Below are 23,098 nucleotides of genomic sequence, written 5' to 3' on the forward strand. Positions count from 1 at the left end.
GAGAAAGGTTTTGCAAGCCGTGGTGCCTTCCATTTAGGTGACCTGATTTGCTCCCTCCCTTCATCCGTGTCCTAAAGCTTTGGTATTGGTTCCCACAAGTAAGGATGACGCCGTGGACCGGACACACCTATGTTGGAGAAAACAGAATTTATGTTTACCTGATAAATTTCTTTCTCCAACGGTGTGTCCGGTCCACGGCCCGCCCTGGTTTTTTAATCAGGTCTGATAATTTATTTTCTTTAACTACAGTCACCACGGTACCATATGGTTTCTCCTATGCTATTATTCCTCCTTAACGTCGGTCGAATGACTGGGGTAGGCGGAGCCTAGGAGGGATCATGTGACCAGCTTTGCTGGGCTCTTTGCCATTTCCTGTTGGGGAAGAGAATATCCCACAAGTAAGGATGACGCCGTGGACCGGACACACCGTTGGAGAAAGAAATTTATCAGGTAAACATAAATTCTGTTTTTCTGTGACACTCTAAGCTATGGTTGGGCGCTTTTTTATAAAGTTCTAAATATATGTATTCAAACATTTATTTGCCTTGACTCAGGATGTTCAACATTCCTTATTTTCAGACAGTCAGTTTCATATTTGGGATAATGTATTTTAATCAATAATTTTTTCTTACCTTAAAAAATTTGACTTTTTCCCTGTGGGCTGTTAGGCTCGCGGGGGCTGAAAATGCTTCATTTTATTGCGTCATTTTTGGCGCAGACTTTTTTGGCGCAAAAAATCTTTTCTGTTTTCCGGCGTCATACGTGTCGCCGGAAGTTGTGTCATTTTTTGATGTTCTTTTGCGCCAAAAATGTCGGCGTTCCGGATGTGGCGTCATTTTTGGCGCCAAAAGCATTTAGGCGCCAAATAATGTGGGCGTCTTATTTGGCGCTAAAAAAATATGGGCGTCGCTTTTGTCTCCACATTATTTAAGTCTCATTTTTCATTGCTTCTGGTTGCTAGAAGCTTGTTCTTTGGCATTTTTTCCCATTCCTGAAACTGTCATTTAAGGAATTTGATCAATTTTGCTTTATATGTTGTTTTTTCTCTTACATATTGCAAGATGTCTCATGTTGCATCTGAGTCAGAAGATACTTCAGGAAAATCGCTGCCTGGTGCTGGAACTACCAAAGCTAAGTGTATCTGCTGTAAACTTTTGGTAGCTGTTCCTCCAGCTGTTGTTTGTATTAAATGTCATGACAAACTTGTTAATGCAGAAAATATTTCCTTTAGTAAAATACCATTACCTGTTGCAGTTCCATCAACATCTAATGTTCAGAGTGTTCCTGATAACATAAGAGATTTTGTTTCTGAATCCATTAAGAAGGCTATGTCTGTTATTCCTCCTTCTAGTAAACATAAAAAGTATTTTAAAACTTCTCTTTATCCAGATGAATTTTTAAATGAACATCATCATTCTGATTCTAATGATTCTTCTGGTTCAGAGGATTCTGTTTCAGAGGTTGATGCTGATAAATCTTCATATTTATTTAAAAATGGAATGTATTCGTTCTTTACTTAAAGAAGTCCTAATTGCATTAGAAATTGAGGATTCTGGTCCTCTTGATACTAAATCTAAACGTTTAGACAAGGTCTTTAAATCTCCTGTAGTTATTCCATCAGTTTTTCCTGTTCCTGGTGCTATTTCTAAAGTAATTTCCAGGGAATCGAATAATTTGGGTAATTCATTTACTACTCCTAAACGTTTTAAGCAATTATATCCTGGGCCGTCTGACAGATTAGAGTTTTGGGACAAAATCCCTAAAGTTGATGGGGCTATCTCTACCCTTGCTAAACGTACTACTATTCCTACGGCAGATGGTACTTCCTTTAAGGATCCTTTAGATAGGAAAATTGAATCCTTTCTAAGAAAAGCTTATTTGTGTTCAGGTAATCTTCTTAGACCTGCTATATCTTTGGCGGATGTTGCTGCAGCTTCAACTTTTTGGATGGAAACTTTAGCGCAACAAGTAACAGATCATGATTCTCATAACATTATTATTCCTCTTCAACATGCTAATAATTTTATCTGTGATGCCATTTTTGATATTATCAGAGTTGATGTCAGGTTTATGTCTCTAGCTATTTTAGCTAGAAGAGCTTTATGGCTTAAAACTTGGAATGCTGATATGTCTTCTAAATCGACTCTACTTTCCCTTTCTTTCCAGGGTAATAAATTATTTGGTTCTCAGTTGGATTCTATTATCTCAACTGTTACTGGTGGGAAAGGAACTTTTTTACCACAGGATAAAAAATCTAAGGGTAAAAACAGGGCTAATAATCGTTTTCGTTCCTTTCGTTTCAACAAAGAACAAAAGCCTGATCCTTCATCCTCAGGAGCAGTTTCAGTTTGGAAACCATCTCCAGTCTGGAATAAATCCAAGCCTTCTAGAAAAGCAAAGCCAGCTTCTAAGTCCACATGAAGGTGCGGCCCTCATTCCAGCTCAGCTGGTAGGGGGCAGATTACGTTTTTTCAAAGAAATTTGGATCAATTCTGTTCACAATCTTTGGATTCAGAACATTATTTCAGAAGGGTACAGAATTGGTTTCAAGATAAGACCTCCTGCAAAGAGATTTTTTCTTTCCCGTGTCCCAGTAAACCCAGCGAAAGCTCAAGCATTTCTGAAATGTGTTTCAGATCTAGAGTTGGCTGGAGTAATTATGCCAGTTCCAGTTCTGGAACAGGGGCTGGAGTTTTATTCGAATCTCTTCATTGTACCAAAGAAGGAGAATTCCTTCAGACCAGTTCTGGATCTTAAAATATTGAATAGTTATGTAAGGATACCAACATTCAAAATGGTAACTGTAAGGACTATCCTGCCTTTTGTTCAGCAAGGGCATTATATGTCTACAATAGATTTACAGGATGCATATCTGCATATTCCGATTCATCCAGCTCACTATCAGTTTCTGAGATTCTCTTTCCTGGACAAGCATTACCAGTTTGTGGCTCTGCCGTTTGGCCTAGCAACAGCTCCAAGAATTTTTACAAAGGTTCTCGGTGCCCTTCTGTCTGTAATCAGAGAACAGGGTATTGTGGTATTTCCTTATTTGGACGATATCTTGGTACTTGCTCAGTCTTCACATTTAGCAGAATTTCATACGAATCGACTTTTGTTGTTTCTTCAAGATCATGGTTGGAGGATCAATTCACTAAAAAGTTAATTGATTCGTCAGACAAGGGTAACCTTTTTGGGTTTCCAGATGGATTCAGTGTCCATGACTCTGTCTTTGACAGACAAGAGACGTCTAAAATTGATTTCAGCTTGTCGAAACCTTCAGTCACAATCATTCCCTTCGGTAGCCTTATGCATGGAAATTCTAGGTCTTATGACTGCTGCATCGGACGCGATCCCCTTTGCTCGTTTTCACATGCGACCTCTTCAGCTCTGTATGCTGAACCAATGGTGCAGGGATTACACAAAGATATCTCAATTAATATCTTTAAAACCGATTGTACGACACTCTCTGACGTGGTGGACAGATCACCATTGTTTAGTTCAGGGGGCTTCTTTTGTTCTTCCGACCTGGACTGTAATTTCAACAGATGCAAGTCTTACAGGTTGGGGAGCTGTGTGGGGGTCTCTGACAGCACAAGGGGTTTGGGAATCTCAGGAGGTGAGATTACCGATCAATATTTTGGAACTCCGTGCAATTTTCAGAGCTCTTCAGTCTTGGCCTCTTCTGAAGAGAGAATCGTTCATTTGTTTTCAGACAGACAATGTCACAACTGTGGCATACATCAATCATCAAGGAGGGACTCACAGTCCTCTGGCTATGAAAGAAATATCTCGAGTTATGGTTTGGGCGGAATCCAGCTCCTGTCTAATCTCTGCGGTTCATATTCCAGGTATAGACAATTGGGAAGCGGATTATCTCAGTCGCCAAACGTTGCATCCGGGCGAATGGTCTCTTCACCCAGAGGTATTTCTTCAGATTGTTCAAATGTGGGAACTTCCAGAAATAGATCTGATGGCTTCTCATCTAAACAAGAAACTTCCCAGGTATCTGTCCAGATCCCGGGATCCTCAGGCGGAGGCAGTGGATGCATTATCACTTCCTTGGAAGTATCATCCTGCCTATATCTTTTCGCCTCTAGTTCTTCTTCCAAGAGTAATCTCCAAGATTCTGAAGGAATGCTAGTTTGTTCTGCTGGTAGCTCCAGCATGGCCTCACAGGTTTTGGTATGCGGATCTTGTCCGGATGGCCTCTTGCCAACCGTGGACTCTTCCGTTAAGACCAGACCTTCTGTCGCAAGGTCCTTTTTTCCATCAGGATCTCAAATCCTTAAATTTAAAGGTATGGAGATTGAACGCTTGATTCTTGGTCAAAGAGGTTTCTCTGACTCTGTGATTAATACTATGTTACAGGCTCGTAAATCTGTATCTAGAGAGATATATATTATAGAGTCTGGAAGACTTATATTTCTTGCTGTCTTTCTCATCATTTTTCCTGGCATTCTTTTAGAATTCCGAGAATTTTACAGTTTCTTCAGGATGGTTTAGATAAAGGTTTGTCCGCAAGTTCCTTGAAAGGTCAAATCTCTGCTCTTTCTGTTCTTTTTCACAGAAAGATTGCTAATCTTCCTGATATTCATTGTTTTGTACAAGCCTTGGTTCGTATAAAACCTGTCATTAAGTCAATTTCTCCTCCTTGGAGTTTGAATTTGGTTCTGGGGGCTCTTCAAGCTCCTCCGTTTGAACCTATGCATTCATTGGACATTAAATTACTTTCTTGGAAAGTTTTGTTCCTTTTGGCCATCTCTTCTGCCAGAAGAGTCTCTGAATTGTCTGCTCTTTCTTGTGAGTCTCCTTTTCTGATTTTTCATCAGGATAAGGCGGTGTTGCGAACTTCTTTTAAATTTTTACCTAAGGTTGTGAATTCCAACAACATTAGTAGAGAAATTGTGGTTCCTTCATTATGCCCTAATCCTAAGAATTCTAAGGAGAAATCATTGCATTCTTTGGATGTTGTTAGAGCTTTGAAATATTATGTTCAAGCTACTAAGACTTTCCGAAAGACTTCTAGTCTATTTGTCATCTTTTCTGGTTCTAGAAAAGGCCAGAAAGCTTCTGCCATTTCTTTGGCATCTTGGTTGAAATCTTTAATTCATCATGCCTATGTTGAGTCGGGTAAAACTCCGCCTCAGAGGATTACAGCTCATTCTACTAGGTCAGTTTCTACTTCCTGGGCGTTTAGGAATGAAGCTTCGGTTGATCAGATTTGCAAAGCAGCAACTTGGTCTTCTTTGCATACTTTTACTAAATTCTACCATTTTGATGTGTTTTCTTCTTCTGAAGCTGTTTTTGGTAGAAAAGTACTTCAGGCAGCTGTTTCAGTTTGAATCTTCTGCTTATATTTTTAATATTAAACTTTATTTTGGGTGTGGATTATTTTCAGCGGAATTGGCTGTCTTTATTTTATCCCTCCCTCTCTAGTGACTCTTGCGTGGAAGATCCACATCTTGGGTAGTCATTATCCCATACGTCACTAGCTCATGGACTCTTGCTAATTACATGAAAGAAAACATAATTTATGTAAGAACTTACCTGATAAATTCATTTCTTTCATATTAGCAAGAGTCCATGAGGCCCGCCCTTTTTTGTGGTGGTTATGATTTTTTTGTATAAAGCACAATTATTCCAATTCCTTATTTTTTATGCTTTCGCACTTTTTCTTATCACCCCACTTCTTGGCTTTTCATTAAACTGATTTGTGGGTGTGGTGAGGGGTGTATTTATAGGCATTTTGAGGTTTGGGAAACTTTGCCCCTCCTGGTAGGAATGTATATCCCATACGTCACTAGCTCATGGACTCTTGCTAATATGAAAGAAATGAATTTATCAGGTAAGTTCTTACATAAATTATGTTTTTTCTATCTGGATTGTTCAAGCTATTTCCAGATCATACAAAGAAGGAATGAGCAGATTCCCGAGGGGCTCAGGGCGCAGTTTGGAAGTCACTTCACACTTTTTTGTTTCACATGATATGCTTGTTGTGCGACAATCAGTTTCTGCTAGGTTTGGCTTCAAAGGTTTTTTCTTCTGTTTTTTATCTTGAATAAATTTGTTACTTTTCATATTCTACCTTTTTCTTTATAAATGGAAAGAGTCTACAGCTGCATTCATTATTTTTGGGAAATAAGAACATGGCCACCAGGAGGAGGCAAAGACACCCAAGCCAGAGGCTTAAATACTCCTCCCACTTCCCTCATCCCCCAGTGATATTTTGCCTTTCGTCCCAGGAGGTTGGCAGAGAAGTGTCAGAAGTTTTATTTTCGTCTCTTATGGAGGCTAGTACTCTTCAACATGGGACGGGAGTTTTAAGTAGTTCTGTCAGTCTCTCAGTGAGGGCTTGGATGAAAGTTAGAGTCCGGAGATGCAGGAAGAGTCTTTCTTTGAAACCATCCCGACTCATTTTAACAACTCCACAAGCAATCGGCGTTTGTTGCTGCCTGCTGTCTTCTCTCAAGTCCATGGCGGAGGCGAGGCTTACTATACGTCACACTTGAAGGGCCGTGTTCCTGTTCCACGGCATAGATTCCGGTAAGATCGTTTCATTTTACTTCTTCATGATTGTACTGTAACTCATTTGTTCCTTCAAACTCGCATGAAAAATACAGGGTCTCATTGACTCCTTTAGTATCTTGGAATCAAGGGTTAATATCTCCTGAGGGGGATTATTGAACAGGTTTTTTTTAAATCATGTTTGTTATGTAATTCAATCTGCTTTTGTGTAGTGTTAACTGGGCTAGTGGCTTTTTGGAACATAACAGCCTTTCGAAGTGACGCAACCTTACGGTTGGGCATGCTTTTTTTGGACTGTACAGTTCACCTTGTGACCGGGCGTGTTTACGTTCTGGTATCCCATTTACGCATTCCTGACTGTGTGGCGTCTAGTCCGCTGGTGTCTGGCTCATAGGAGGTGGTGAGTGCCCCAGCCATTGTGGGTGTCAGGTGCCGTTTAAATTGTTTTATATATAGTCCATTTTTTGGTATCCCTTATCCAGTTATGGAGGATGCTGATGTTGAGATTGTTCAACTTTCTGATTCAGATTATTTGTCCTGTGACAAATGTATTGGCCCCACTGACTCAGGTCAGTCAGTTATGTTCTTTAAGCTGTCCTAGAGCGCCTTGTTCCTCGGGTTCGGGGATTCAAGGGACTGCTGGACCATTCGCCTTGGGGGGCCCTGTCCTCCGGGAGGCGAGTTCCTTACCGCTCCCTACTACTACTACACATGCGGGTAACCCAGTTTATGTTTTTTCCTCCTCGGAGGGTGGATTGTTTCCCCCAGAAGTTGCGGCACGTTTTAGCTTTTACGTGCTTTTGGCGCTTGCTCGTCTACAAAGCCCATATGTTTGTGATTGTGCTCGTGCCCGATAGCCCCAGGTTTCTCGGCCACAGGTGGGCATGTGCAGTTCCCTGCAGGTGTAACAGTTCCTGAGTGTTGTGCCTTTCGTTACAGGCTGGCTCGCCTTCGTGTTCTACTCAGACACGTTTTTGAGATGTTTGGGGACCCTATCCTTCTCGGCTATGGGACTCGTCAGTCTTCTCCTTCGAATGGCTCACCTCGTTAGACATGGGGGATGACATAATCTCCTTTAAGTCTTGTTATCAAGAACCGTCCCAGTTTTGTTGGAGGAACAGGGTTTCCGTTAGGCTGGCCTGCGGATCTTCTGTTCTTCTTGGGCGTTAACCCTCGGGTTGCTTGTTATTTTATTTTATCCGGTTAGGATGAATTTTATTTTTCATACTATGTTTCCTGCAGGAATCTGGGATCGATACTCGCTCTTTTTTCTACGGAAGTTGTTCGGGTCACGTTAGTCCCATGTTTGTCTGTTTTTTTCCCTCCCTTTCTGAGGGCGGATTTAGCCAGCTTGGCAGTTTTGACCCTGTTTGCAGGCTGGGTTTAGACCTGCAACCAGGGACAGAAGGTCTAAACCTGCTTGGGTTTAGACCTTCTGTCTCGTGGCTTATTCAGACACGTGGCGCCTATTATACCTTCAATGAACCCAAACAAGGGGTCCTAATAGGGGGCGCTCTAATGATAAAAAATTCAAGCTATAAAAATAAATATGCGGAAAACAAACAATATAGTGCACACACAAAAAATTAAGAATACATAAAATATATGCAAGAAAACCCACTCAAACCCAAAAATCGGACAGTCCCAAATTCAAAATCCAAATGGGAAGAATGAATAAAGTTCTGCAAATTCTGCACCACAGGACACGTCAGCTGCTCTCTCCTTACATCAAATGTAGACAAAAAAAGAGGCGCATGTGTGTACCAGTAAAGAGATCCAAGATAGTGGAAGAAATTACACCAGGGTACTCACATTTATCCAGAGCACTCATACAGTGCTATCAGGCACGCACTGAGCAATTGCAGCAGCCCAGCTTGCTGTGATCCTATATGGCAACAGGAACAGGACCAGTCCAAATGGATTCCTGGGAAGCTGCAGGGAAGCTGGATCAGCACAGGCAACACCAAAACACAGGGTGAAAGGTTCCAGTGATAAGCTTAATAACAGAGCAGCGGCTTATCAAAAGAGAAAGTTAGGTCCCAATGGAGATGGGATAAAGGTGGTGTATATAAAAAAATTCCAGTGGTGGTTCCAATTATAAAATATAAAAGGTTTATTAAAACATTAATAAAAACAAGAACCAACAGGTAGGGCAAATACTTGTCCTCCTTTTATCAATGCAACGCGTTTCTCAGCTCAAACGCTGTTTCTTCAGGCATATGTTACACACTGAAAAATGACAATCCTATATACACCACCTAAAGCAATTAAGCTAATTACAAACGACAGACACCTTTGCAGAGACTTCCCAAAAGGGGATGTCCTAAGGTGTTTAACCTTTCATCTGTAGTTTGTGCTTCACAAATGATAATGTTACAAAAAATAATAATAGCAATACAATTATGCAATATAAATGTGGATAAAAATCTATGAGACAAGATGAAACATAACACTATATATCAAGTGAGGATATTCATTCATGTATGTTCATATAAATAAACTTGCAATTGGTAAAAGATATAAAAGATAGATTTATAAAACAATCAAAACTCTATTGAATATATAAAATAGCTTGCAGTATAAATGTATATATAAATATGTGTATAGATACAAATACTGACTTAATAATATCTCGGCAAAACCGGAAGTAGCACTGATGTGCTGAACTCCAATCAAATGTCGGCAAAAACAATCAGAAGTGAAGTTAAACAGGAAATGACATACACATATGCTTTAAACCAATTAAATGTCCAGAAAAACGGAGCTAATGCTCCAATCACATACACAAAAAAAAACGGACTGAATGACCAATCAAATACAGCTATTGAATTGATAGACAAGGGGATTGCTCCAATACAAATTCATAGTACCTGGAGACTAGCAATAGAAAAAATTAATTATTCTGTCTACACATAATGTGCCAAGATTAAATGACAAAAATCATCAATAAGAAAGTAAGGATGGCAAACAAAGAACCCAATTAGTTTGTAAATATATAAAATAACTATATTTCACAAACAATTATAAATACAAGCAGAAATAAAACTTAAAGGGATCTGAATATTCAACCAATATAATATAATAAAGAATACTAAACAAATAGTGCATAAGTGATATATAATATAAAAGTCATAATAGTGACCAAAAAATAAATACTATATATCTAATGAAGATATCAAAATAATAAAGATATCCAAACTAATACACATAAAATGTATACTGTTAACAATCGTGATAATAATAATAATTGCAAATTGATATAATAATTGCACCTAATAATATGTGTAAGATGTGAAAGTGACTAATGTCAAGGTAAAATACTAAATAATAATAATAATAATAATAAAATCACAATTGAGAATAAGTGTAAATAGTGAATAGGACCAATAAATTGTGTAATATACTAAAAACGAATTACACTGTGAAAACAAAAAATAAATGTATTATACCTTGCAGGTCAGGTTAGGGTCCTGAGTGCTCTCATTATTATTTATGTTTCTTGTTATTTGTTTTAAAAGTTTCAGCTAATCATTCTTAAGAGGACTTGCAGGTCCGTGCGGCTCTCTGGATTGTTTCAGTCCTTAAATAGCCGTCTCTCTGGTGACTGGGTCAGTGAATTTTGCTGCATGACTCTCTTAGTGGTTCTCTTCTTCATTGAACTTTGTCCGTTTCTCCTTGTGGATTGGGTCACCTTCGGGGGACTTTGATTCCCTTCAGGAGTTTGTTGTTCCTTTTTCAGGACATTAGACAGTGAGGTCTTTTTAGGCTCTGGTTAGCGGTCCTTCCCCAGTGTTGGGAATGCACTGCATCTCCTCCTTGGGATAGAAGAGGTCCTAGTGGTTTTCCACTCACATGGTTCAGGTATTGCCATCCAGGTGGCATCCAAACCCGTGTTTTACTGTCCTCTGACTTCAAATCTGAGGTGATCTGGAGGCTTTCTGTTGCTCTGTTCGGGTGACTTGTCCTTACTGTTTCCCTTGTGTCTGGAACTCATGGCTAGCTGGACAGCTAGCTCAGCATACTAATGCTCTGTGGCTACTCTGTACTGTAGCAAACCGAGGGTTGCTAGTTCGATCCCCGGCGAGGTCTACTCAGCTTTTCCTCCTTTCGAGGATGATAACATGTGCAACGCCTTGTGTCCCTTAAGGGGGATTAGCCGCGCTTTCCAAGCACAATCATGTTAATGTTGCTTGGATACCTGTTAGCTCTAGTGTCCTTTTATGGCCTTGGAGGCCTTGACTCTTTGGAGTGTTATGCTCCTGGAAGGGGTGGTCTCTTCCCTTTAAGTCGGGACTTGCAAGGGCTTCTTGCTTTTGTTATCTGGGTTATTCTGGATTTTTCCCTGAGAGGTCTGGTTTTTTTTATATCAGACAAGGGATTTATGTTCCGGGAAGATTGTTTAATCTAAACCTATGTGGGGCCCGGGCTTCTTGTCCTGATCTTCCAGTTGTTGAGGGTTTTACTCAGCGTTTTCTCTTTGTGGATCCAGCTGTGGGATGTTACCGGACTGGCCTGGGGGATCCAGTTTCTGGGGTACTTGGGCTTAGCCCTTGTTCTGGCTGTTCTGTTTTACAACTTGGCCAGATTTACTGAAAGCTGGGGCAACTTGGGGCTTGTCTTGTGTCGAACGATACGGTTCCCTTGGGACAGCCAACTAATGTGACCTGATGTGGGCTTTCCTGCCTAGCAAACGGAAGGTTGCGGTTGCTCAGCTGTCACTTTTGTGCCTGGTATGTGTGTTAGCACGATGGTGTTTTAAGGGGTTCTATCCGTGTTTGCCAGTGACGTGGCCTTGTGTTCTCTCGGTTCTTCCTACGACTTTCTGTCTTCTGGGCAGGTGTTTATCGATGCTCTCCTCTTCAGGGGGCTCGTTGTCCTCCTTACGGAGGTGTAGTTCCTTTTTTTAGGGGCTTCTCCTGTGTTCAGGAGGTTTGGATCAGATGTTTTATCTAGTTTGGGGATTTGTCTGCTCTTTGAGTTGTTCCTTTCCAAATGGGGAGCTGCTGGCTCCGCATTAAGACTTTAGTTGGGTGGCTTTGCTAGATCTCCTTGGGTCTAACGCCTGCTCGATTGTCTCTAGGTTGAAGTGGCTGTGTCCATTCTTCCGCCCTTTTGGGGGCTGGGCTTGGGGTTCCTTTCTGTTCCCTTGCTTTCAGATCTGCTGTTGCTTGGGCTGGTCCGGTTAGATGTAGGATCTGAGATCTGTAGTTCATCCTCAGTTCTTGCCAGTGGACCTTTTTTTTTTTTTTTTTGAGGTTCGGTGCCTCTCCCCCTTTGAGATCTGTGAGTAGGCCTGGCAGCCTGGATTGCCTGGAGTGTGTCCTCTGTCTTGGAGGTAGGGCAATCTGCTATTCTGTTCTGCCTCTTTTTCCTAATGGATAGTGTTTTCTCTGTGTCTTCCTACGGATGGCAGCGTGTTACTGGACTCAGATGTTTATCTTTCTGAATTTGCTACTTTGTAATTTTTCTGTTTGCTCAGTCTCTGAGTTCTGACGTTTTGAGGACTTTGTCTTCAGCTGTCTTTTCGGTGCTGTTGCACGATGTTTGGGAGATGTTTCTTCTCCTCGATGATGCCTGGTTGCTCCTTGTGGGTTGGGCGTCGTCTCTCCTTGTTCTCGGAATCCATTTAGGTCTCTGTGGACTTGGCCCTCTTTTGAAGGGGTTTTTTCCTTTATTGGATCTTGCTGTACCTTTTGGGTATCCCTTTGGCTCACCCTTGTCCTCTCCCTTTTGGAGATTTTGGTACTGTACAAGTAAGGATTGTGTGGGGACCAACTGCTGGGCGACAGTTCTCCTGGAGGAGTGTTGGCTCAGTGAGTCTGCTTTCTGTTTCTAGTTAGGCTTTCGGACTATCTGGGGGTTAGTTTCCTTGGGGTCTTTTTCTTCTAGTTTTTTTGCCCGGCTCCAAAGAAGCGGGGTTTGGTTGTTTTTTTTTTATTCAGGCCTGGTGCCCTCAGAATGGGCCGCCTATTGTACCCTCCCGTTTTTGCATTCAGTGTCCTCTATAGCTTGGGTATTGTTTACCCAAAAGTAATGAATGCAGCTGTGGACTCTTTCCATTTATGAAGAAAAACTTAAATTATGCTTACCTGATAATTTTCTTTTCTTCAGATGGAAAGAGTCCACAGCTCCCCACCCGTATTTTTTTCTGTGGGGCGTCTTATTTTTTAATCTTCTGGCACCTTTTCCCCCTGGTATTTCTTCTACTGTTCCTTGTTCCTCGGCAGTATGACTGGGGGATGAGGGAAGTGGGAGGAGCATATGTAAGCCTTTGGGTATCCCTTTGGCTCACCCTTGTCCTCTCCCTTTTGGGGATTTTGGTACTGTACAAGTAAGGATTGTTTGGGGACCGACTGCTTTTGGGTATCCCTTTGGCTCACCCTTTTGGGTATCCCTTTGGCTCACCCTTGTCCTCTCCCTTTTGGGGATTTTGGTACTGTACAAGTAAGGATTGTGTGGGGACCGACTGCTGGGCGACAGTTCTCCTGGAGGAGTGTTGGCTCAGTGAGTCTGCTTTCTGTCTCTAGTTAGGCTTTCGGACTATCTGCTGGTTAGTGTCCTTGGGGCCTTTTTTCTTCTAGTTTTTTTGCCCGGCTCCGAAGAAGCGGGGTTTGGTTGTTTTATTTTTTATTCAGGCCAGGTGCCCTCAGAATGGGCTGCCTATTGTACCCTCCCGTTTTTGCATTCAGTGTCCTCTATAGCTTGGGTATTGTTTACCCAAAAGTAATAAATGCAGCTGTGGACCCTGATAATTTTCTTTTTGTTCAGATGGAAAGAGTCCACAGCTCCCCACCCGTATTTGTTTCTGTGGGGCGTCTTATTTTTTTAAATCTTCTGGCACCTTTTCACCCTGGTATTTCTTCTACTGTTCCTTGTTCCTCGGCAGAATGACTGGGGGATGAGGGAAGTGGGAGGAGTATGTAAGCCTTTGGCTATGGTGTCTTTGCCTTCTCCTGGTGGCCAGGTTCTTATTTCCCAAAAGTAATGAATGCAGCTGTGGACTCTTTCCATCTGAAGAAAAGAAAATTATCAGGTAAGCATAATTTAAGTTTTTGTTTTTTCTTTGTTTCCACCCAAATGTTTGTCTACTGATTTGGTAGTCATCTCACTGGTAAGCATTACCCAGGCCAAGATATAGAAATTGCTTATATTTTTTGGTGATAACTTCTTTTCTTTCCATAAGGCAGGGAGAGTCCTCGACTTCATTCCTTATTGTTGGGAAATACAACACCTGGCCACCAGGAGGAGGCAGAGACACCTCAGCCAATGGCTTAAATATCCCTCCCACTTCCCCTATCCTCCAAGTCATTCTTTACCTTTCGTCACTAGAGGAGAATAGCAGAGAAGTGTCAGAAGATTTTCGATAGTCCTGTAAAGGGTATGTTGCCTTCAAGAGAGGACTGGAGTTGTTAAAGGGACACTCAATCAAAATTAAACTTTTATTATTCAGATAGAGCATGCCATTTTAAACAACTTTCCAATTTACTTCTATTAACAAAATGTGCACAGTCTTTTTATATTTACACTTTTTCAGTCACCAGCTCCTACTGAGCATGTGCAAGAATAAGTGTGTATGCATTTGTGAATGGCTGATGGCTGTCACATGGTACGTGTATACATTTGTGTTTGGCTGATGACTGTCACATGGTACAGGGGGAGTGGAAAAATACATAACTTTTAAAATTGTCAGAAAAAAATCTACTCATTTGAAGTTCAGACTAAGTGCTATTGCATTGTCTTGTTATCTTGCATTTGTTGATTATGCAAATCTACTGTGTTGACTGGTCCTTTAAGTAATCATGTCAACCTCTCAGTCAGAGTATTGATGAAAGTTAGAGTCTGGAGATGCAAGGAAAGTTTTTCTGCGAACCCATCCAGACTGTCGACTAACAACTCCTGAGCAATCAGTATTGACGAGTTTCACTGCTGCTTGCTGTTACACACTCAGGTCTCTGTCAGAGCATCACTGCAAGACTGTCACACTTGAGATGCTGTATCTGTTCCACAGCATGGACCCTGGAGGGTAAGACCACTTTATAATATATATATATATATATATATATATATATATCTATATATATATCTATATATATATCTATATATATATCTATATATATATCTATATATATATATATCTATATATATATCTATATATATATCTATATATATATCTATATATATATATCTATATATATATATCTATATATATATATATATATATATATATATATATATCTATATATCTATATCAGGGATTCTAATATAGGGTCACAGCGTGGCTCCTTTATACCTCAATAGGATCAAGGGTTAATATCTCCTTCAGGGAGATTATTTGGAACAGTTTTGGGGATTTTTTTTGTACTGCTTTCACTTTGTGAGGCTTTGGGCTCATAAGACTGTATGTCTTTTTGGCTTGGAACAAACAGGTTTCACTTTAGTTTTTGAAAAAATATCCTGAATCATGATTTCCAGGCTACCAAATTTTAAAGGACTTGCGCAGCTTATATTAGCTTAGCGCCCTTTTTTTTATGTTCAGCATTAGGTTTGGGCTCATAAGACTGTGTGCTTTTGGCTTGGGAACATACAAGTTTCACATTAGTTTTTGACTTTTGCGTAGCTCATATTAGCTTAACACTCTCTTACATAGCAGGGGAAGTCCTGTCTTGCCTGCCACGTGACCGGGTGCAGTCTCTTTCACTTCCTTACGATCCTGCTGCAGACATCGCTCATTGAGGAGAACGTTTTCACTGATAGCCTGTCTGGGTCTAGGAGGTGGTTAGTGCCCTAGCCATTGGGAATATAAAGGTGACATTTTATATATAAAGCGCTTCATTTTGTTAAGTTTTTTTATTCCATCTGTGTGAGTACATACCAAAGCTATGGAGGACTCTGATACTAAATTAGAAGGTTCTGCTCCTTCTGTTATAATACCTGTTTATACTGTGAGGATGCTATGATCTGCCCGCCTGCTCAATTTTGTTCCATTTGCCTAGGCACTGTTTTAAAGTCTAAAAAGGGAGCTAAGTCTGCTAATACATACAGCGCAATTAGTCCCTCTGAGCCATCAACCTCTCAGGATTCTATGTCCCGAGAGATTACTACCCTTTCTACTCAATCCGCTTCACATGCAGTCCCCCTCCGCACAACTAATTCTCCATCTGGAGGGGGCCTTTTTCCTGTGGACTTTACCGTGCTGCTACAATCGGCGGTGGCTGCAGCCCTGAGTGCCCTACCTATCTCTGGGAAAAGCAAGAGAAAGGTCAAACATAGTTCTCCTGACTTAGTCATCTAAATTTCTGTTGGATCTAGCTTATATGTCCCAGCTATCCGAGGATGAGTTAACCTCTGTAGCTTCAGAGGGTGAACTTTCTGAGTCGGAGACTTCAGTTACTAAATCTCCTCCTTTAGATTTAAAATTGAACATTTGCGTTTTTTTGCTAAAGGAGGTCCTGTCCACTTTAGAGTTTCCAGAGGCTAAGCTACCTGAGGAACCTAAGATCCCTAAGTCACACAGGGTTTATGAAGACAGAAAGGTCCTACAGACTTTTCCTGTACCAGTTTGTATGGCGAACATTATTAGTAATGAATGGGAAAGAATCAGAACTTCCTTTTCCCCCTTGTCAACCTTTAAGAAATCGTTTCCAGTCCCTGACTCTTAATTGGAACTGTGGGATTCCATCCCTAAGGTGTATGTCGCTATTTCAACGCTCGCTTAGCGTACTACTATCCCTCTTGAGGATAGTTCTTCTTTTAGAGAGCCTATGGACAAAAAGTTGGAAACACAGGATTTTTATTCCAATCGGCGGCAGCCGTAATAGTGGTTGCTGGAGCAGCTACCTACTGGTGCGAGACTCTGTCTGAACTTATTGAGGTGGAATCTCCCCTTGAGGATATTCAGGAGAGAATTAAGGCTCTGTGAATTGCTAACTCCTTCATTTGTGATGTGAATATGCAGATTATACGCCTAAATGCAAAGGCTTCAGGTTTTGCGGTCCTAGCCTGCCGGGCTCTCTGGTTGAAGTCTTCGTCTGTGGATATGACTTCTAAATCCAGACTCCTTTCTCTTCCCTTCAAGGGGAAGATATTATTCGGTCCAGGGCTGGACTCCATTATTTCTACAGTTACTGGAGGGAAGGGTGCCTTTCTACCACAGGATAAGAAGAACAGACCTAAGGGACGGCAATCATCTAATTGTCGTTCCTTTCGTATGGACCCAACGTTCTCAACCTTCATCCAAGCTCGAGCAGCCCAAGAGTACTTGGAAGCCAGCTCAGTCCTGGAACAAGTCCAAACAGACAAAGTAGCCCGCTGAGAACAAATCTTCATAAAGCGGCAGCCCCCGATCCGGGATCAGGTCGAGTAGGGGGCAGATTGTCGCTTTTCTCAGACGCATGGTTTCAGAATGTTCAGGATCGAGTTCTGGAGGTCGTATCTCAGGGATATCGGATAGGATTGAAATCTCATCCGCCCAAGGGCAGATTCTTACTCTATACTGTCTGCAAGACCAGAAAAGAGGACTGCCTTTTTAGGTTGTGTTTGGGATCTAGCCTCTTTAGGAGTAATTGTCCCAGTACCTAAATCAGAAAGAGGTCCGGGGTTCTATTCAAACCTTTTCGTGGTTTCCAAAAATGATGAAACTTTTTGTCCAATTCTGAACCTGAAGTTCCTAAACAAGTTTCTGAGTGTCCCCTCTTTCAAAATAGAGACCATACAGTCCATTTTTCCCCCTGGTTCAGGAAGGACAGTTTATGACCACCATAGACCGCAAGGATGCATACCTTCACGTTCTGATACACGAGGAACATTTTCAGTTCCTGAGGTTTGCCTTTCTGGACCAGCACTTCCAGTTCATAGCACTTCCGTTTGGCTTAGCTACTGCTCCAAGGATATTTACGAAGGCTCTGGGGGCTCTTCTACGCCCCTAGCGGTTGCCAGAACAAGAGGTATTGCAGTAACACCTTACCTAGACGTTATCTTGGTACAAACACCATCTATTCGTCTAGCAAAGGAGCATTCTGAATTCCTTCTCAGTCTTCTTCAATCACATGGATGGAAAATAAACTTGGAAAAGAGTTATCTTACTCCAAATACCAGGGTGTATTTCCTGGGTACGGTGATAGACTCTATATCCATGAAGATCTTTCTAATAGATCAGAGACGTTGCAAGCTAACATCAGCATGTCTTGTCCTCCAGGCCTCCTTGAGACCTTCGGTGGCCCAGTGTATGGTGGTGATTTGCCTCATGGTGTCTTGTATGGACATCTTTCCTTTTGCCAGATTCCATCTCAGACCCTTACAGCTATGCATGCTGAGGCAATGGAACGGCGACCATTCTGATCTGTCCCAACAGATAGTAATGGACAGCCTGTCGAGATTTACTCTCTTGGTGGCTCTGTCAAGATCACCTGTCCCAAGGCACATGCTTCTTGAGACCGTCCTGGGAGATTGTGACTATGGACACAAGTCTATCTGGCTGGTGAGCTGTTTGCGGTGCCAGGAGGGCACAAGGGTTGTGTACTCAGGAGGAGTAATTTCTTCCGATCATTATCTTGGAACTCCGGGAAATCTTCAATGCTCTGAAGACTTGGCCCCAGTTTTTCAGATTTCAATCAGACAATATAACTTTGGTAGCCTACATCAACCATCAGGGAGGAACGAGACGTTCCTTAGCTATGAGAGAAGTATCTCAAATTCTAGAATGGGCCTGTCAGCGATCCACATTCCCAGTGTTATGCCTTTTCCTCCTCAGATGGGAGTCTGTTCCCCCCCGGAGGTGGTGGCGTGTTTTTGTTTCTACATCCTTTTGATGCTGGCTCGACTGCAGAGTCAGGATGTTTGCTCGCAATTGTGTTAGTGCCTGATTAGCCCGGGTCTCTCGGCCCTGGGAGGACATATGCAGCTCCCTGAGGGAGTAACCTTTCCAGAGTGCTGTGTGTTTTTCGTTACAGGCGGGCTCGCCTTAGTGTCTCCCTCAGACACGTTTTCGGGTTACTGGGGGACCCTACCCTTATGCTTTTTCTTCGAATGACACAGCCTTGTTAGACATGGGGGGGGGGATGGTATAATTTCCTCTACATCTTGTTATCAAGATCCTTCCCAGTTTTTGTAGAACAGGTTTCTGTTAGGCCGGTCCTGCGTTAACCTTCGGGTTGCCGGTTGTTTTAATTTTGTCCGGTAGGATGATTTTTGGTTTTCCTTCTAATAGCTCCTGTGGGAACCTTTTTTTCTGGGATCTATGCTTGTGGTTTTGCTTCTATTGAAGTTATTAGGAACATGTTAGTTCCATGTTAATCTGTTACATATATTCTGCCTCTTTCTGAGAGTAAAATAATCGGCTTGGCAGTGGTAACTCTGTTGCGAGCTGGCCCTGTTTGGATAGAGGTCCTAGCTCCTTTTTGTCTGCCCCTTTTGGAGGCTAGGGAATTTGGCCTTTTAGGACTTGTTCTGTTGGGGGTCTCTGGTTTTGCGACCTTTTGGACTATCTCTGTTTCTCCTTGGGGACGGGTCACCTTCGGGGATCTGGTTCCCTTCGGGAGTTATTTCGTTCCTCTTAAGGACATCTGACAGTGTAGTCTAGCGATCTATAGGTCATAATGAACTTTCTCTTGTGTTTTAGGGATTGCTGCTTGTGTGGCACCCATAACCATGTATTTTCCCCCTATGGATTAGCCTGAGGGGTATAGAGCCCTGCAGTGTTCTGTGGGTAGCTTGTCCTCACTGTCCTCTTGTTTCGGGAGTTCGTGACTAGCTGGAAGGCTAGATCACACTGCCCTACTCTGAAGGTGCTTGGCATCGTGGTAACCTGATGGGTTACAGTTTCAATCCCCGGTATGTGTGTTAAGCCTTCCCTCCTTCTGGTAGTTTTACGAGGTGGCACTTGATCCCTGGTAGGGGATTAGCTGCGCTGGTCAAGCACTTTTGTGTTCATGTCGCTTGGTTGAATAATTATTGAGCGTCTTTGTACATCCTTGAGCGTCCTTGCTACTTTTAGAGCATTGGTCTTCTGTGAGGGGGTCTCTTCCCTTGAATTGGGACTTGCAGAGCTCTTGTTATCCGGCTTCGTCCGGATGTTCCCTGGGAGGTCTATCGATCTCTTGGACCAGGGATTTCTGCAAGCGTAGGGGTCAGAAAGCCACTACGTCTTCCCTGTCTTTTTGGTTGAGGAGTGTCATCCGCCTAGCTTATGACACAACTGGACAACAGCCTCCTGAGAGGATTATGGCTCATTCCACTAGAGCAGTAGCTTCTTCCTGGACTTTTAAGAATGAAGCCTCTATAGATCAGATTTGTAAGGCGGCAACCTGGTCCTCCTTACATACTTTTTCTAAATTTTACAAGTTTGATGTGTTTGCTTCAGCTGAAGCAGCTTTTGGGAGAGGTTTTTCAGGCTGTTGTGCCCTCAGATTAGGGCCTGCCTCTTTGTTGTTCCCTCCCGTTATTCCTTCAGTGTCCTCTGGAGCTTGAGTATTGTTTTCCCAACAGTAACAAATTAAGTTGTGGACTCTCCCTGCCTTATGGAAAGAAAACAATTTGTGCTCACTCCCGTGGAGTTATTTGAGCGAACACTGATTGGCTAAAATGCAAGTCTGTCAAAATAACTGAAATAAGGGGGCAAAGGCTTAGATACAAGACTGTGGTGCCCTCAAATTAGGGTCCGCCTCTTTTTTGTTCCCTCCTGTTATTCCTTCAGTGTCCTCTGGAGCTTGGGTATTGTTTTCCCAACAGTAACAAATTAAGTTGTGGACTCTCCCTGCCTTATGGAAAGAAAACAAAATGTGTGCTCACTCCCGTGGAGTTATTTGAGCGAACACTGATTGGCTAAAATGCAAGTCTGTCAAAATAACTGAAATAAGGGGGCAGAGGCTTAGATACAAGGTAATCATAGAGGTAAAAAGTATATTAATATAACTGTGTTGGTTACGCAAAACTGGGGACTGAGTAATAAAGGGATTGTCTATCTTTTTAAACACTAAAAATTATGGTGTAGACTGTCCCTTTAAGAGCAGAAATCTAGTTTTCTGGGGGAATCACTCTTTTCTATCACTTGTGAAAAAGAGGGCAAGATACAATTTTCTAAATACACAAAGATGTTCACTATATTGTGCATTTTTTTGCTGTGCTTGATTTAACATGTCAAATAGGAAATTTTTTACTCTTTCACATTGGTTTATATTATAATTGTTTAATTTTCAGACACAAAGCAACACATCTTGAAAATGAGCTGGATCTTTTTTCAAAGACTTTTCTACGCCAGAATAAATAGCTCCTTTCTACACCTATAGATCCTCAAAAGCAGAAGACCACACAACTTTTCAAGCTCTCAGTGGACTTTCTATATTGCATTTGATTTACAGGAAAACATAAATAAGACTAAATGGTTTGGATAACACATACGTACTTTGGTGACTGTAGAAAGTATTTTACATTCTTTGTCAACTCTAATACGGGTTGTTTGAAAAATGTAACCTTGTACCTCAATTTTTATAACTTTTTGCATGTGTTGCTCTTTTATTACAGAATTTAAAAGCTTTATATCCATTTTTTTCTGAATTTACCTGTGGATAGGCACAGTTTAATCTGAAGATAAGATATAAAAAAACATTCTTTCAATTTGCATAAATTAAAGTATTTATTAAGTAATATAAAGTCGGTTATTATATAGTGATTTAAAGTTCACTGTCAGATATCAGAAAAGCATTGTATATTTTTTAAAGTTTAAATGATATAGCAAATATTTTTATATCATTGCATTTATATGAAAAAATGCATTGTGACAACGCATTTGTTTCGGTCTCATGCAATAAAGCTCAGTTAGGCACAGCTTTTTGTTAACACTAAATTTTGTATTGAAGAATAATTACATGTACTATCATCGCAAACTGGACTAATATCAGTAGCAGCTTACTAAATTATTATAGTTTACTGCATGGAATTCCAGGCTGTTCATCGATGATGTGGTTTGAAAAATTACAGCTTCCAGTGTATGAAAGAGAATCAGCAAAAATATAGAATATGAAACAAAAATTGAAAAAAATAAACAATATTTATGTTGAACCATGTTTCTACATATGTAACCTTGTGTAATGTACAACTATACACATTTATGGCTCCAAATTTTTACACATCTACCTGCAATTGGTACAGTATAAAAACCACAAAATAAAATGAAGTTTTATAGTTTTGCAGAGTTTTATTTAAAAAAAAAAAAAAAATTCATCCCTGGTTCTTAAAGTGAATGTAAAGTCACCACCCCCCGAGAACTCCACACTAATGTGCATAAAAAATAAGTTGAAGTTTAATAATTCATAATTTTTCAATGACTACTATATTTACGCCAAAAATTAGCTTTTTATCAGTTATATCGCACTAAGATTCCTCCACTCCCGCCATCTTTGCTATTTTGGTGACAGGTTTAGATGCACTCTTTTAACCAATCATAGATTTCCCCCCCCCCCCCCCCCCCCCCGGGAGGTTCAATCCCGTTTTCAAAACGTCACAGAATCTTAATACGCATGCGTTAAAACCTAAATTACCGCAATCTTCATCTATGTTTAGACGCACGTTCACGCTTCGCGCATGCGCACTTACCAGAAATCATACTTATACCTAGATCGGAGAAGCTCTCATTATAAAAGGAGTAATAAGTATTCTATCCTTGCTATCACAGTGGAAGTTGTGAGAGGATATGGCTTCTAGCAGCTTCTTGCTATGCTCACTTTAGTGGCCCCTAAAATGTATTGCATTTTAACATTTTTATGTATATTGGCAGTGATGTGTATTGATAACAAAGAACAGTAAATTGTTAGTCCTACTCATTAACTTTTTATTTTGCAGTCATTAGATATGATCCATTATAACTTGAAAAACATGGTCCAATAAATGCAAGCAATAAAGATAGTGAAGAAAAATAAGTCAATTAAATCATACCCCTAACTGTGTAGTAAATGTTTTTCAAACAGGGAATTTAGAAATTTAGATTGTTGACATCCAGCAGTATTCATAATTACAATTCGATTTAAACGCTGTAAACGCATGCGCAATTGAAGGTGTACACGGGAGCGTGCTTGAAGTATACGCACAGAGCGGGTGGGACCACTCTATACGTCACACCAGGGAGAAGAAGGAAGGATTGGCTGGGAGGAGTTTGGGTACGTAACTGAATCAAATTTGAAAGAAAAATATATAATTAATCGTTTATTTTTCAAAAAAAATGTATAAAAGAAAGCATTTGGAGGATTTGTTAACAGGAAAATTGACATTCACTTTAAGTATCTATTTCTACTGGCTCTAAAAGACTTATATATGCCTTATGTATCACCATTGTATTGTATCCAGTCAGACTTGTTATAGCGGTTATATATATCAACAGTCTGGTGGAGAATGCACAGAAGTATTGGAGGGTGATAACTGGATTCCAGGAGGCCTTCAAATGATGAAGAGGTAGTAGTGGAACTAAATTTGTGTATAAACCAGCTGCTAAAGCTGTGGCTAAAAGTACCAAAAGCTTGAATAGATTACAGTCTAAAATAACTAGGAATACTAGTAACATTAGTGCTAATCAAGCTGAAGCTAA

General features: G+C 41.0%; 1 protein-coding gene across 2 annotated transcripts in view; it reads left to right on the forward strand.

Annotated features, from left to right (window-relative positions):
• The window catches only part of MFN1 (mitofusin 1), a 161,433-nt gene extending 139,728 nt beyond the window's left edge, over nt 1-21,705 (forward strand). For both annotated transcript variants that reach the window (XM_053710163.1, XM_053710162.1), the window contains exon 18: nt 20,719-21,705. In XM_053710163.1, coding sequence (XP_053566138.1) covers nt 20,719-20,788 — 70 coding nt within the window. In that variant the 3' untranslated portion in view covers nt 20,789-21,705. The remainder of the gene's footprint in view (nt 1-20,718) is intronic.
• Nucleotides 21,706-23,098: the final 1,393 nt, after the last annotated feature.

This window comes from Bombina bombina, chromosome 4 (assembly GCF_027579735.1).
Source record: "Bombina bombina isolate aBomBom1 chromosome 4, aBomBom1.pri, whole genome shotgun sequence".
Classification (NCBI taxonomy): Eukaryota; Metazoa; Chordata; class Amphibia; order Anura; family Bombinatoridae; genus Bombina; species Bombina bombina.